At 37.0% G+C, this 15,177-nt stretch overlaps 1 protein-coding gene across 6 annotated transcripts in view; it reads left to right on the top strand.

Moving 5' to 3' along the window:
• LOC105390319 (dysferlin) overlaps positions 1-15,177 on the top strand; it is a 62,648-nt gene that overhangs the window by 4,533 nt on the left and 42,938 nt on the right. For 4 of the 6 annotated variants that reach the window (XM_048633018.1, XM_048633020.1, XM_048633019.1 and 1 more), the window contains exons 4-13: positions 2,596-2,746; positions 3,426-3,579; positions 4,425-4,611; positions 4,944-5,134; positions 5,414-5,558; positions 5,830-5,856; positions 6,274-6,446; positions 6,670-6,894; positions 7,176-7,313; positions 7,633-7,785. In XM_048633018.1, the coding sequence (XP_048488975.1) occupies positions 2,596-2,746; positions 3,426-3,579; positions 4,425-4,611; positions 4,944-5,134; positions 5,414-5,558; positions 5,830-5,856; positions 6,274-6,446; positions 6,670-6,894; positions 7,176-7,313; positions 7,633-7,785 (1,544 nt within the window). Of the gene's footprint in view, positions 1-2,595; positions 2,747-3,425; positions 3,580-4,424; positions 4,612-4,943; positions 5,135-5,413; positions 5,559-5,829; positions 5,857-6,273; positions 6,447-6,669; positions 6,895-7,175; positions 7,314-7,632; positions 7,786-15,177 lie in introns of those variants that run through there. The other 2 variants (XM_048633021.1, XM_048633023.1) reach the window with 2 other exon arrangements.

The raw sequence follows: 15,177 nt of genomic DNA, 5'->3' as shown, positions 1-15,177 counted from the left end.
CCTGCTCCCGGGCCTCCAACTAAAGTATCTCACGTAACTAGTTCCAAAAGTCGTAACCATTTTTTTTTTAGAATGACCCCCTACCCCCCTCGGTCACCTTTCGGCTTAACCTTTGCGACATCGCGTATAATGTACCTAGATTTATTTAGGTTACCTACTTATATTACAAAACTATTAAATTTACGTTTTCAAAAACTATAAGTACGGTGCATTTGCCCATGATTTATTGATTTTTTTTCTTCATTCATTAAATTAAGTCTACTCTTTGTACGCTTATGTTTATAGTTCTGACCCCTTAGCATGAATTTTCATCGTGAACGTGAAGTAGAGTTCATCGAGTAGTTTTGTATGAAAATATGAACAGCGCCCCTGGCGGTCGGTAGCAGAACTAAAATTTCCCTACAAAATTCATCGAGTAATTTCACGTCACGTTCACGATGAAAATTCATGCCAAGGGCTCTGTTGTGCGTAGGTTAGTTACCTTTAAAATAAAATACTTTTGTTCCTCAAAACAATGCCATCTGGTATTTAACTTTAGAACTTCAACTTCGAGTAGTAGTCAAAGTCATATTCATATCCCTAGGATCCGAACGCTTTCATAAGTGTGTTGGTGTTGGTTCTAGCATTCGACAATAGATAAAGTTTAAAGTAAAAACGGAAATAGTCTATTAGATTGATTATACCTAGTTACCTATAAGTTAGTTGACTTTAAAATAAAATATAAATTTTTCCTCAAAACAATGCCATCTAGTATTTAACTTTCGAACTTCGAGTAGTCGTCTATTCATGTACCTACCTAGGATTCCAACGCTTTTATAAGTGTGTTGGTTCTGACATTCGACAATAGATGGAGCTTAAAGTTAAACGGAATTTTATATTTTTCATAAATCTAATTAATCAATCGGTAATTGGACTATATTTGTGTATCGTTTGACGATTGTAAGTATAAGTCATTAATTTTACACTACCCATAATGTACATGTACATAATATTATTATAGGAAATATTTAGATACTACTTCTTATGTATTGTATTTACTTCAAATAGGTAGTGAATTATTCTAATATACATAAGTCTCAACAAAAAGTTTTTTTATAACTTCTGCGGCTCGAATCTCGATTCGGTAAATTTTAATAAAACCTCACTAGTAAAGGCGCCGACACACTAGCGAACGCAGCTTTCGCATCAATGCGGCTGTCAGCCGCGACAGATAGTGTGACAGATAGTTTTTTGGTACAGTTCGTGCCAGATCGCTCTCGGACGTCTTTGTCGTTCAGTGTAGCGAGCACCGGATTCGATACTTTTTTCGAATCTACACGAAGGGTCACTTTTACCATACGCTAAACGTATTTAAATCAAATTTTAAATACATTTTGTACTTACTGACAGACGTATGACAGGCTACTAAATACGTTTAGCGTTTGGTGAAATTCCACCTAACATATTATGGAAAAAACAAATGTCACTTTTCGAACTTTAACTTTGCCCAATGACAAAGGAATAAAGAGAGGACCTGGCATAAAAATCGGTACTTAAAAATATATCGTCGTCTCTTTTTAACTTATTGGTGTTATCGTACGTAAAAAAGGACAACAGTAGTTTTGTCTTTGCCTAAAATTACAACATTGCGACCGGTCGCCATGTTGATTGAAACCAAAGCTGTCAAACAATTTGTTTGTTTACATTTTTCAAGAAAACCGCCGCCATTTTAATTGAAACCAAAATTTAGGTAAGCGCATTTTTTTCGTGGATATGCCATGTCCTCTTTGCCTTACATATTGACAGTGACAGTTGACGATACGCAACGTTAACGGAGGTTCGAAACTTGTGCTCGCGACTCAGCTTTCAGACGTGTCCGAGAGCGATCAGGCACAAACTGTCACAAAACACCGTACACACGCTATCAGCCGGGGCTGACAGTCACGTCTGTAAGCCGCGTCCGCTAATGTGTCAGCGCCTTCAAGGTTACGTCCGCGACTTTCATCCGATAGTTTGAACCGCGTATTGTACCTACATTCCTTACCTTTACCTAGATAGATACCTTTAACTGCCAGTTTCTGTAACTATCTATCCATAACTGGTAGTTACTTTCATACGATTTTGACAGATTGTTACTTTTGATTATGTCAAAATCGTATGAAAGTAAGTTATGGATAGATAGAGTTATAGAAACTGGCAGTAAGTCGCGGCTGACAGCTGCGCCGTAAGCCGCGTCCGCTAGTGTGTTGGCGCCTTAACACTGGCCATTTCTGCCATATAATTTATGTGTCTGTGGTTTTGATTTACTTACAAAACAAAATTTATGGTTTTTCTTTTCTTTTTTACCAAAATGTCGGATAGCCAGTACGAAGTAGGAACAAAGTTTTCAATTTTAGTTTTTTTGTAACTATTTTAAATTATTGCAATTTGTATGTGACAAAAACTAAGTTAGTATATTTTTTTGTACATTACCCGTCTTTTAAAAGTTCAAAATACATAGTAAGTTCGTTATTAGTCATCATCGCCATGAGCCACGACCGGCGGCTTCGGCGCGGCCGCGGCGGCCATTGCCAAAACTAAAACTTTTAACCGTAACTATAAATTTTCAATTTTCAGATCACCAAGTGCTGGAGAAATGGGTGCAACTCAACGCAACAAAAGACACGACAACGGGACCGGTGGGGTTTCTCAAGCTAGACGTCTCCATCATTCCGAGGGACGATTCTATTCCACCTTCGACGTTAGTTGATGAACGAAAATCGACACTGTGAGTACCTATACACCTACCTTCTTAACATTTGAATTATTAGTTTTCTACTAGCCGGCATTAGCACGGCGCGGCGGCGATAACTGTTGGGGTAGACGAGTTCTCGAGTGGAGACCACGAATAGGCAAACGCAGTGTGGGACGCCCTCCTGCCCGCTGGACTGACGACCTTAGGCGGGTAGCTTAGGTAGTGGTTGGATGAGGAAGACCGAAGACCGAGTGTTGTGGATGATTATGGGCTGATGATGATGATGAAGTACCTAATCAGTTCAGTTTTTACTTTCTAACTAGAATAGCACCACCTACATACATGGGTTTCATGGTTATACTTTTCCATTCAAGGATTTTAATAAATCCTATTTCATCTTAAACAGAGGGGGACAAAACAGTTCCATAGGTAGCTAAAATGTCTTATAATTTTTCTATGAATAAGGGGGCTAGTTTGTAGTTGGTGTTTATTTCATCTTCATCAGCCCATAATCCTCCTCAGATGAACCTAGGTCTCTGACAAGGCCATAATTCAGTGTCTTCAGCCTTCCTAATCCATCTGCTATGGCTACCTGTTTAACAATGGACGGTCCATCAGCCTCCACTCAAAAACTTGTTTATGCTCCCAGTATCATCAGTTCTTCAGTATTTATTTATCTAAGGTCAATAACTCATCTATTTATATTGTGCAGAGACCTATTACCTTCGGGATCAGAACAACAGAGGGCTAACTATGTGATTGGAATTTATGGAGCTTATGGCCTTCCCAATGAAGTTAACCAAGCTGATAAGCGTTCTGCCAAGCCCCCTAACACATTTGTTCGGATAACTTTCTGCGGACTGGTTGTAAGTTTATTCAAAATATTTTAGGTTTTCCTTTGAACTTAGTTTCTTATAAGAAAGGTAGGATATTTATTTCCAGGCCCTATATAAAAATACTGTGTCCCTTAGATGTAAGGAAGTTTGTCCTTAGTCCTTGGTTCTGTAAAATTTTATGTTTCTCAGCTGAGGCAGCCAGGGTGTATGTATGATGATAGTAATAATAATGTTATAAACATGGCTCAAAAGAACACCCTACCCTGCACAGTCATCTTGTAATAAATAAATAAATAAATATGTGGGGACATCTCACACACCGTCATCCGACCCCAACCTGTATTATGGGTGTCGGACAACTATCAACAACCAAAACACGAGTACAAATATCTGTCATATAACAAATATTTGCCCCAGCCGGGAATCGAATCCGGGACATTCGGCATAGCAGTCAGGGTCCCTAACCACTATGCCATTCAGCCGTAATTCTTATTAATTTAGTCAATAACATTTCCAGGCTCCTTAAATTTACTTAATTCATATCATGTAGGCACTATACCCACCTATGTTTATAAATGGCCTACTTTATACCTACTTATAAATATTTTTTTAAAGAATTGTGATTTTTCTCCATAACCATTAGCCTATTAGTTTTTATGTTGATAAATGTTTTACCCTAAAAGGTACTCTTACATTTTGCAAGAAACTCAATATAGCTTATAATAAGAAAAAATATAATAAATAAGATTACCCTTTAAAGCATACTTTTCCCAACACATAAGTGTTTCTCCTAAATTGCCTTTAAGTGCATGGATTATGTTGGAGTTGCCTTTGAGATTTTGCCTTAATTTATGAAGTTAATGTTTCATTTCAAGGTTAAAACCAGCACCCAGTCAAGGACGAACAATCCAGTGTTCAATGAGCAAATATCTATTGTGGAAATGTTTCCTAACCTGAGCCAGACGATTCTTCTGGAAGTCTGTGTACCAGGTGGACTGAACAATCGTGTCATTGCCAGCAAAGAGTTGAAGCTCTCCCAAATATGTCATGATGGGGAAAATGGTAAATTTATTGTATTGTACATACTTATTTAATTATATTGCTTTTCCTGTGAGATTTTAAGGGTATTCTTATTGGAATTGCAGGGATAACATCTACTGCAACCTCATGTCGTACTCTACCAATTTCCATTTGTTCCCCATTTTTGTATAAATATTGAAGAAATTTTACATGTTACATTCCAAAGATCTCAAATGATATCTACAGAAGTTTGAGAGTTGATCACGCATTTCTCAGAAACCAATTGAGATACCACTGTAACTGTGAAAGTATCCTTCCTTATTGTACTGGTATATTTATGTAATATTAATATTAGGACACCTTGTCTTCGTCAGGGTTTGTGCCGACGTTTGGACCATGTCTTCTTCATCTCAATGCGACATCATGTTCGGGACAAACTTACAACAGTGGAGTGGACACCCCATTCTATGGGGGAGCTGTCCTAATGTCATTGAAGACGGTAGTACCGTATTACCAACAGAGCGTAAGGACTACTTCAGTGGAAGCGGTTGAAGCTGTAGATGTTGTAAGTTTTTAAATTTTATTGGTGTCTCAATCTAACTAATTTAAGCTTTAAGCAATATAATGTATGCCAATATACGAGTAGAAACCTTATAAATAATATATGATGGACAGGCTCATGCTGTCCCATTCTAACGTCTTACGTAACGTAAGAGATGTCTGATGATTTATAGCACAGTATTAACAGGCTTGCAACACTTATGTTATAGCTGCCATATACATATCTACGAGCGTAATAATAGTTATTTACAATTTTATATTAGTACCTACCTCTTTTTTTCAGAAAACATTATGGATGTTAGAAGATTTCAGTTTTTACTGCCCTATATTAGAAGTATCTATGTTGGACAAGAAACTGATTGGAAAACAATGTGGCGTCGCCATTACTGTGGGTGAAATAAACAGTGAGGAAGTACCTAAAGACCCCGGTAAGGAACAGTATACAAGGATTTGTCATACTGAACTGTTCTGTGTTAATTTTCCACAAAGCTAAATAAGATAAAATAATAATATGACATAATATATGTATCTGATTTACTTACAATGTTAAAAATAAATTTTGTGCGGAAATGCTACCGTAGGTGAGGTCGTTGAATACTTTGTGTAATGTTAATGAGACCAAAATAACTAACTTAACTTAAAGAGAAAAAGAAAAGTACTTATTAATTTATATTTAATTTATGATTTTTATTGTTACAGATTTCCTTAAGGCTATCAACGATGTCCGTAAGTACATATTATTATTATGCTTACGACTTTAAGGTGAAGTGTAAGGTAAACTAGCGCCGCTAATGTTGTTTACCCTAGTAATTTCAGTTTTTATAGTTTTTTTTACATTAACTTCTATAAGTCGTCTTGGTCTTTTCCGTGAATGAAGTATAAGTATAGTTTAGGTACAGAGTATTGAGAGTTAGGTTTTAAATTTGGAATTAGCATGAAGAGGGCGTGAAACGTGGCCGTTTTGGTAAAAACACATTCAAAAGTTATGATTTATTTTCAATTGGCGGCGGCGGCGCTAGTTGGCCCACTTCACCTTAATCCCCGAAGCGGTAGTCAGAGGTGAATCGCAAGGATCACATCATATAATTATACATATTTCATCAGTTTCCTTTTAACCAACACCTACCTAACTATAAATTTCAGGTGCCCAAAAACTGCACTATACTAAATCCATGGACATAACCAACAGTGCCTCTGAATGTCCTTACATGGACTTCTCCAACGGGTTTCCGGTTCTTCAGTTGGCATCACGGCTACCAGACTTCCGGTTCCGGATGTACCGAAACAATATGATACAACGCATGATTTATGATTTGGTAGGATTAATTATTATGTTATTCGAATTATCTTAAATAGGGAAAAAAACCGTATGTGTCCTAATGACTAAGACTAGCAGTACATATTTTTTGAGTTTGTGTCGTGTATTGACTAATCTGTATAAATTCTCCGAAATATATTGTCATCCTTTTGGCCCACCTATAGCTAGTATACTTAGTGGCTACCAGGAAATCTACTATAATATTAATGTTGGTAATACAGGAAAACGCTATCAAAGAAGTAGAGGGCCGCCTGGAAGGGTTTGACTACGGGTCTGCCAAGGAACTGATTGACATAATGAAGAGGACCCGTGACGAGATCATCAGTCAAATAATGAAGTTCTTAGACGTTGTTCAGTTCACTACCACCGACGAAAGTGCTACTGTACTAAAGAAGTATAGCACGGAACTAGATGAGAAACAGTTTGCTATACAGGCAGAGGAAATGGTACGTATTGTACTTAGCTATTTTTGTTGTTTGATTTATTATCTGATTGTATTTAATCAATTCAAACAGATAATACCTATGATACGCTGTAACAAACAATTTATGAAATACTGTTAAATTTTGATATGCAAAGAGTTTTAGACTTTATTTAATTTATATATTATGTGTTTTGTAACAAATTGCGAAGGCATTACAATAAGTCATTGGCAGCTGCGCATAGGCTTTGCTATGTGATTATCATATCACCATATTACGGTCTTATGGAGTCGTGAATTTTTCAGGACAAAATATACCAGAACCTAACGGAACAAGCCAAGCTTGGACATGATAGCTCTCTGATGGACACGAGGCGAGGCGCTAAAGATATGCTGTTCAGTAGCAAGGCTTTGGTGGCGGACATGAAAAAGCTTATTTATATGGTATGTATTTTAATTTAGCTGTTGTTAGTAGTTAAATTATTAATATTTTATAGTTAAATGTTACCTGAGGAATAAAATTGTTGCTGTCACTGTCTGATACAAATATTCAGATACGACAGCATCTGAATTATTTCCTATTTGGCCGCGTCCACGACACCTGAGATAAGTGCTGCGACACGCACTAGTATTATTTTCTCTATGGTGTAGAATTAGGTACAAATCTTTGCCATACCCTAAGTGGCCTGTGTTGATTTTGATTACGAAAGAATATAATAGAATCGTGAAACTTTTCTTACAATATGGTTATTTTTATTTGCAGATGCCTCAGGCGTGGTCCGACGTCGTGGTTTGGCTTCTAAGCGGAGGCTCGCGCGTTGCCTACTATAAGTTATCTCCTGCAGACATTGTATACTCTGTGATACCCGACCAGTGTGGGTTGAACTGCGGTCGAATTAGGACGGTACTCATGAAGGTTGTTGACTTCATTATTCGGTATAGTTTGGTTTTCTAAATACTCCAAAACCAAAATGGGTTACCTACTAGAAAATAGTATCGATCCGACTCATATATATAACTTTACATACTATTAGAAATTCTGTATGGTGGGTCGTTTTCATGTTGGTTTTCTCAAAACATCCAACATCCAGCGTATTGAGTGATTTCACGGTATACCGGCCACACTTAGCCCCTTCTACCACTAAGCGACTCTCAAGCAACGCGACTGCGACGCAACTCATGATCGCCTATAAAAACGGGTCTTCGACGCGTGGTTGACTGGTCAAATATATGCGAGCAAAGGGTTGCATCGCAGTCGCGTCGCTTGAGAGTCGCGTAGTGGGAGAAATGTTTTAGGGTCAATTCAGACGTACCACAACCACACCACAACCACAACCATACCACAACCACGCGGTGTGGTCGGGCGTATATTTTGTATTGACAATGAATAATCCAATTCACACGGGCCACATTTTGTCGTTGTTATCGACCACCTGTGTAATACGACCACATCGCAACCACATCGCAACCACAACGCAACCACATCGCAACGGCAACGCCGCCACGCGGCGGCGGCACCGCGGCCACCTCCTCTCCCTATTAAATGCACACGACGGCGTGGTTACCACATCGCAATGACAGCGACAACGCAACCACATCGACATTTTGTCGCTGCCACAACGCAACTGCAAAAAGCCGCTGTCACACAATTCACACGTAACCACAGCTTGACCACATTTTGTCGCTGCGACGTGGTGTGGTTGTGGTACGTGTGAATTGACGCTTATTGTCAGTGTCAGTTGGTCAACATCGACATAATGATGTACAGTGCCACAAACGTAAATGTGTAATATTTCTTCATTCTACAAGATTTTAAGTTTGCCAGTACTGGTAATTCGCTCTTGTAGTTTCAATAAACCCATCATATAAATATATAATTCATTAGCAAATAATGAGATAAGGATCAATTTAGTTCGCTCTCACCGGAGCAGATAAGTTTGTCGCACTGTACGTATACGAACCACTATATTTCTGCAGTTGAATATTGCATAGGTACAGAACGGAACTATTCTTGTTAAGTTTTTTTTAAGGCCATCTATAGGACGACTTTTTTTAATGAACTGTCAGAAAGCTTCTCATTCAATAATTTAAGCTGTATTCAGATCTAAGCGATACCGAGTCGTATACCATACGTTATATATAAGTACTGACTATAGATGTCGCTTAGGTCTGAATATGCTTTAAAATGTCTTGTCGTTAGTTTCGGATTGTTTCGAATTTTGCTAGTATAAATTTATCGTGCCCCCTTCTCACCATGTCTACTTCAGTAAAAAACTCAAAAGAAGTATACAAATAAACTAGGCATAAAAATATCTTCTTATTAAGACGTAACAAAAGTTCTCCGTCGCGCTGACTCTTGAGGCTGCGCGATGTGAGCGCGATATAAAACTTTTGTCACGTCTTAAATGCGCCCTGTACTAGCCCTTCAGATTGATTAATTTATCTATCAGTTGTGGAGACATAATCTAATAGCAAATGAGTGTCCTATCCCCCAGCCGCGGTTCCATGTAAATATATATTACAAAGAAATCTTGGATCTTTTTAGAATAATTTCTTGCCAAAAGAAGCATACAATTAAACTAGGCATAATAATCTTCCAAATGATTGATTTCTTTATCAGTGGTGTGTTCTTACTTTTCTTGCCCGCAGCTGCAGTGCTATATATAATATCTATTAATCCATCTTGTGATAGTTGTTCTGGGAGTAGAGTTCGTAGTCTAATTTTGTTTTTTTCTCGTTCGCCATAGCAATTTGAGACTTGCTGTCTGACAGTTCATTAGAAAAACATAAATATAGATGGCGCTCTCACTGCTTAAAATTAAACGATTATTTTTCATGACATATTATCGGCCGAACATAGATTTGGTTTCTTTTGGGTCCACCCCAAAAAGCTCGTCAAATTAAAAAAATCGTCAATTATTAATACTTACCATAGAATAACAAGTACAGTAGTACTAATACTCGTTATTCTATGATACTTACATATAACATCTTTAGTTAATGTCGCTCACTCCACAAAAAAGCTTCGTCGCTTAGTTAAAAAACCTTCAGGACCCCTAAATGCCAGTTTCTATAACTCTATCTATCTATCGCTGAGTTGCAGAAAGGGACATTAAGCTAATGTCGGAATTAAATATATGTCTGTCTCTTTCTGTCCGTATACTGTCAAAGCAGGGCAGCTAGTCATTTAAGGTCGACATTAGCTTAAAGTACCTTTCTGCAACTCAGCGTATAACTGATAGTTACTTTCAAACGATTTTGACAGATTGTAACTTTTCATTATGTCAAAGTCGTATGAAAGTAACTACCAGTAATGGATAGATAGAGTTATAGAAACCGGCAGTAAGTTGAATTCGTGTTATGTTGAATTTTCTGAACGTTGAATTGGCAATACGTTGTAAGTACCTATCCCTATATGTTGAGCGCCATACATTGAAAGCGAAAAGATCTTAAACAGCGGTAGCGGCATGGATCTGTTGTCGACGTCGATAATCTCGTTTAATGCGCGTTCCATCAATCACAGCGCCGTGTTTATGGTGAACCGTGATATAGTTACGTTAATCTACGTCAGTAACGAACCCGTGAAGCGGCAGTAGGGTGTCTCAAATTTCAATCTCAATTTTGAAAGGTCTTAAAATTTAATTTAACTATTTTGATACCACTGTATCACTGGCGGCCATCTATGGGACGATTTTAGTACTTTTTTTTATGGAACTGTCAGAAAGCCTCGTTTTAAAATTTATTTATTAAGGACGTCTTGCACAACAAAGTTAACCAAAATTAAATCTATGACCTCTTGCTCTGACAGTATAATGTCAGAGCAAGAGGTTTTTTTTAAAGGCCATCTATAGGACGACTTATTTTAATGAACTGTCAGAAAGCTTCTCATTCAATAATTTAAGCTTTATTCAGATCTAAGCGATACCTCGTCGTATATTATATATTATTATGTTATACTGACTAGATATCTCTTAGGTCTGAATATGCCTTTAAATGTCCTGACTTTAGTTTCGGATTGCTTCGTTTTTTTTTCGAATATCATAATAGATGAGCTTTCTTTCCTCAGCTCGAAACGACTCTGCGATTGCATTCATCAGACTGAGAGGCTAAAATGGAACGAATTTGCGACTGACAAATTCGTTGCATTTTATTCAATGATTTACATTTACACGAAGCCATGTTTCTTGTCTGTTGCATAAAATTAAATTGAAGCAATAAATGACACTCTTTACATTCTTGATTTGTTATAAGTTTTGTAAATAATAATCGCCTACATTACAATTCTTGAAGATCTATTATTGCGCATAATGTATTGCATTCAATTATTGCCCTTGAATGTACAAGAAAAAGGCATCGCGTAAATGGCGCTTTAGCCTCTCATTCCATAATTTAAGCTGTATTCAGATCTAAGCGATACCGAGTCGTATACGATACGTTATATATAAGTGCTGACTAGATGTCGCTCAGGTCTGAATATGCTTTAAAATGTCTTGTCGTTAGTTTCAGATTGTTTCGAATTTTGCTAGTATAAATTTATCGTGACCCCTTCTCAACATGTCTACCTCAGTAAAAAACTCAAAAGAAGTACCTATACAAAAAAACTAGGCATAAAAATCTCTTCGTATGTCACGTCTTAAATGCGCCCTGTACTAGCCCTTCAGATTGATTAATTTATCTATCAGTTGTGGAGACATAATCTAATAGCAAATGAGTGTCCTATCCCCCAGCCGCGGTTCCATGCAAATAGGTATATATTACAAAAAATCTTGGATCTTTTTAGAATAATTTCTTGCCAAAAGAAGCATACAATTAAACTAGGCATAATAATCTTCCAAATGATTGATTTCTCTATCAGTGGCGTGTTCTTACTTTTCTTGCCCGCAGCTGCAGTGCTATATAATTATATGATATCTATTAATCCATCTTGTGATAGTTGTTCTGGGAGTAGAGTTCGTAGTCTAATTTTGTTTTTTTCTCGTTCGCCATAGCAATTTGAGACTTGCTGTCTGACAGTTCATTAGAAAAAAGTAGATATAGATGGCGCTCTCACTGCTTAAAATTAAACGATTATTTTTCATGGCTTATTATCGGCCAAACATAGATTTGGTTTCTTTTGGGTCCACCCCAAAAAGCTTATTAGTTTTACAAAATAATATAATGTTATTAAAAAAATCGTCAATTATTAATACTTACCATAGAATAACAAGTACAGTAGTACTAATACTCGTTATTCTATGATACTCACATATAACAGCTTTAGTTAATGTCGCTCACTCCACAAAAAAGCTTCGTCGCTTAGTTAAAAAACCTTCAGGACCCTTAACTGCCAGTTTCTATAACTCTATCTATCTATCGCTGAATTGCAGAAAGGGACATTAAGCTAATGTCGGCATTAAATATATGTCTGTCTCTTTCTGTCCGTATACTGTCAAAGCAGGGCAGCTAGTCATTTAAGGTCGACATTAGCTTAAAGTACCTTTCTGCAACTCAGCGTATAACTGATAGTTACTTTCAAACGATTTTGACAGATTGTAAATTTTCATTATGTCAAAGTCGTATGAAAGTAACTACCAGTAATGGATAGATAGAGTTATAGAAACCGGCAGTAAGTTGAATTCGTTTTATGTTGAATTTTCTGAACGTTGAATTGGCAATACGTTGTACCTATCCCTATATATTGAAAGTGAAAAGATCTAAAACAGCGGTAGCGGCACGGATCTGTTGTCGACGTCGATAAACTCGTTTAATGCGCGTTCCATCAATCACAGCGCCGTGTTTATGGTGAACCGTGATATAGTTACGTTAATCTACGTCAGTAACGAACCCGTGAAGCGGCAGTAGGGTGTCTCAAATTTCAATCTCAATTTTGTCAGGTCTTAAAATTTTGACGGGGATAACTATTTCGATACCACTGTATCACTGGCGGCTGTATCTATGGGACGATTTTAGTACTTTTTTTATGGAACTGTCAGAAAACCTCGTTTTAAAATTTATTTATTAAGGGCGTCTTGCACAACAAAGTTAACCAAAATTAAATCTATGACCTCTTGCTCTGACAGTATAATGTCAGAGCAAGAGGTTTTTTTTAAAGGCCATCTATAGGACGACTTTTTTTAATGAACTGTCAGAAAGCTTCTCATTCAATAATTTAAGCTTTATTCAGATCTAAGCGATACCTCGTCGTATATTATATATTATTATGTTATACTGACTAGATATCGCTTAGGTCTGAATATGCCTTTAAATGTCCTGACTTTAGTTTCGGATTGCTTCGTTTTTTTTTCGAATATCATAATAGATGAGCGTTCTTTCCTCAGCTCGAAACGACTCTGCGATTGCATTCATCAGACTGAGAGGCTAAAATGGAACGAATTTGCGACTGACAAATTCGTTGCATTTTATTCAATGATTTAAGCGGCATTTAGAAAGAAAGAAAGAAAGATACATTATTTGACACACTGAGACAGAATAATAAGACAAAAAAAAAGAAAAAATGTACACGAAGCCATGTTTCTTGTCTGTTGCATAAAATTAAATTGAAGCAATAAATGACACTCTTTACATTCTTGATTTGTTATAAGTTTTGTAAATAATAATCGCCTACATTACAATTCTTGAAGATCTATTATTGCGCATAATGTATTGCATTCAATTATTGCCCTTGAATGTACAAGAAAAAGGCATCGCATAAATGGCGCTTTAGCCTCTCATTCCATAATTTAAGCTGTATTCAGATCTAAGCGATACCGAGTCGTATACGATACGTTATATATAAGTGCTGACTAGATGTCGCTCAGGTCTGAATATGCTTTAAAATGTCTTGTCGTTAGTTTCAGATTGTTTCGAATTTTGCTAGTATAAATTTATCGTGACCCCTTCTCAACATGTCTACCTCAGTAAAAAACTCAAAAGAAGTACCTATACAAAAAAACTAGGCATAAAAATCTCTTCGTATGTCACGTCTTAAATGCGCCCTGTACTAGCCCTTCAGATTGATTAATTTATCTATCAGTTGTGGAGACATAATCTAATAGCAAATGAGTGTCCTATCCCCCAGCCGCGGTTCCATGTAAATATATATTACAAAGAAATCTTGGATCTTTTTAGAATAATTTCTTGCCAAAAGAAGCATACAATTAAACTAGGCATAATAATCTTCCAAATGATTGATTTCTCTATCAGTGGCGTGTTCTTACTTTTCTTGCCCGCAGCTGCAGTGCTATATAATTATATGATATCTATTAATCCATCTTGTGATAGTTGTTCTGGGAGTAGAGTTCGTAGTCTAATTTTGTTTTTTTCTCATTCGCCATAGCAATTTGAGACTTGCTGTCTGACAGTTCATTAGAAAAAAGTAGATATAGATGGCGCTCTCACTGCTTAAAATTAAACGATTATTTTTCATGGCTTATTATCGGCCAAACATAGATTTGGTTTCTTTTGGGTCCACCCCAAAAAGCTTATTAGTTTTACAAAATAATATAATGTTATTAAAAAAATCGTCAATTATTAATACTTACCATAGAATAACAAGTACAGTAGTACTAATACTCGTTATTCTATGATACTTACATATAACAGCTTTAGTTAATGTCGCTCACTCCACAAAAAAGCTTCGTCGCTTAGTTATAAAACCTTCAGGACCCCTAAATGCCAGTTTCTATAACTCTATCTATCTATCGCTGAGTTGCAGAAAGGGACATTAAGCTAATGTCGGCATTAAATATATGTCTGTCTCTTTCCGTCCGTATACTGTCAAAGCAGAGCAGCTAGTCATTTAAGGTCGACATTAGCTTAAAGTACCTGTCTGCAACTCAGCGAATAACTGATAGTTACTTTCAAACGATTTTGACAGATTGTAACTTTTCATTATGTCAAAGTCGTATGAAAGTAACTACCAGTAATGGATAGATAGAGTTATAGAAACCGGCAGTAAGTTGAATTCGTGTTATGTTGAATTTTCTGAACGTTGAAATGGCAATACGTTGTACCTATCCCTATATGTTGAGCGCCATACATTGAAAGTGAAAAGATCTAAAACAGCGGTAGCGGCACGGATCTGTTGTCGACGTCGATAAACTCGTTTAATGCGCGTTCCATCAATCACAGCGCCGTGTTTATCGTGAACCGTGATAAAAAATTAAAAAAAAAACACGCACTCACGCCTTGTACTAATGTACTCCCTTGCGGGGTAGGCAGAGGTGCATTGCTGCACCCACTTTTCGCCAGAGTGTTATGTTAGTCCCAATGTAATAGGGGGCGGGCCTATTGCCATTTTACGGGCACATCCATGACCCGAGAACAAATA

Source organism: Plutella xylostella, chromosome Z, assembly GCF_932276165.1.
Source record: "Plutella xylostella chromosome Z, ilPluXylo3.1, whole genome shotgun sequence".
Lineage (NCBI taxonomy): Eukaryota > Metazoa > Arthropoda > Insecta > Lepidoptera > Plutellidae > Plutella > Plutella xylostella.
This window is presented reverse-complemented; position numbering and strand designations above follow the sequence as displayed.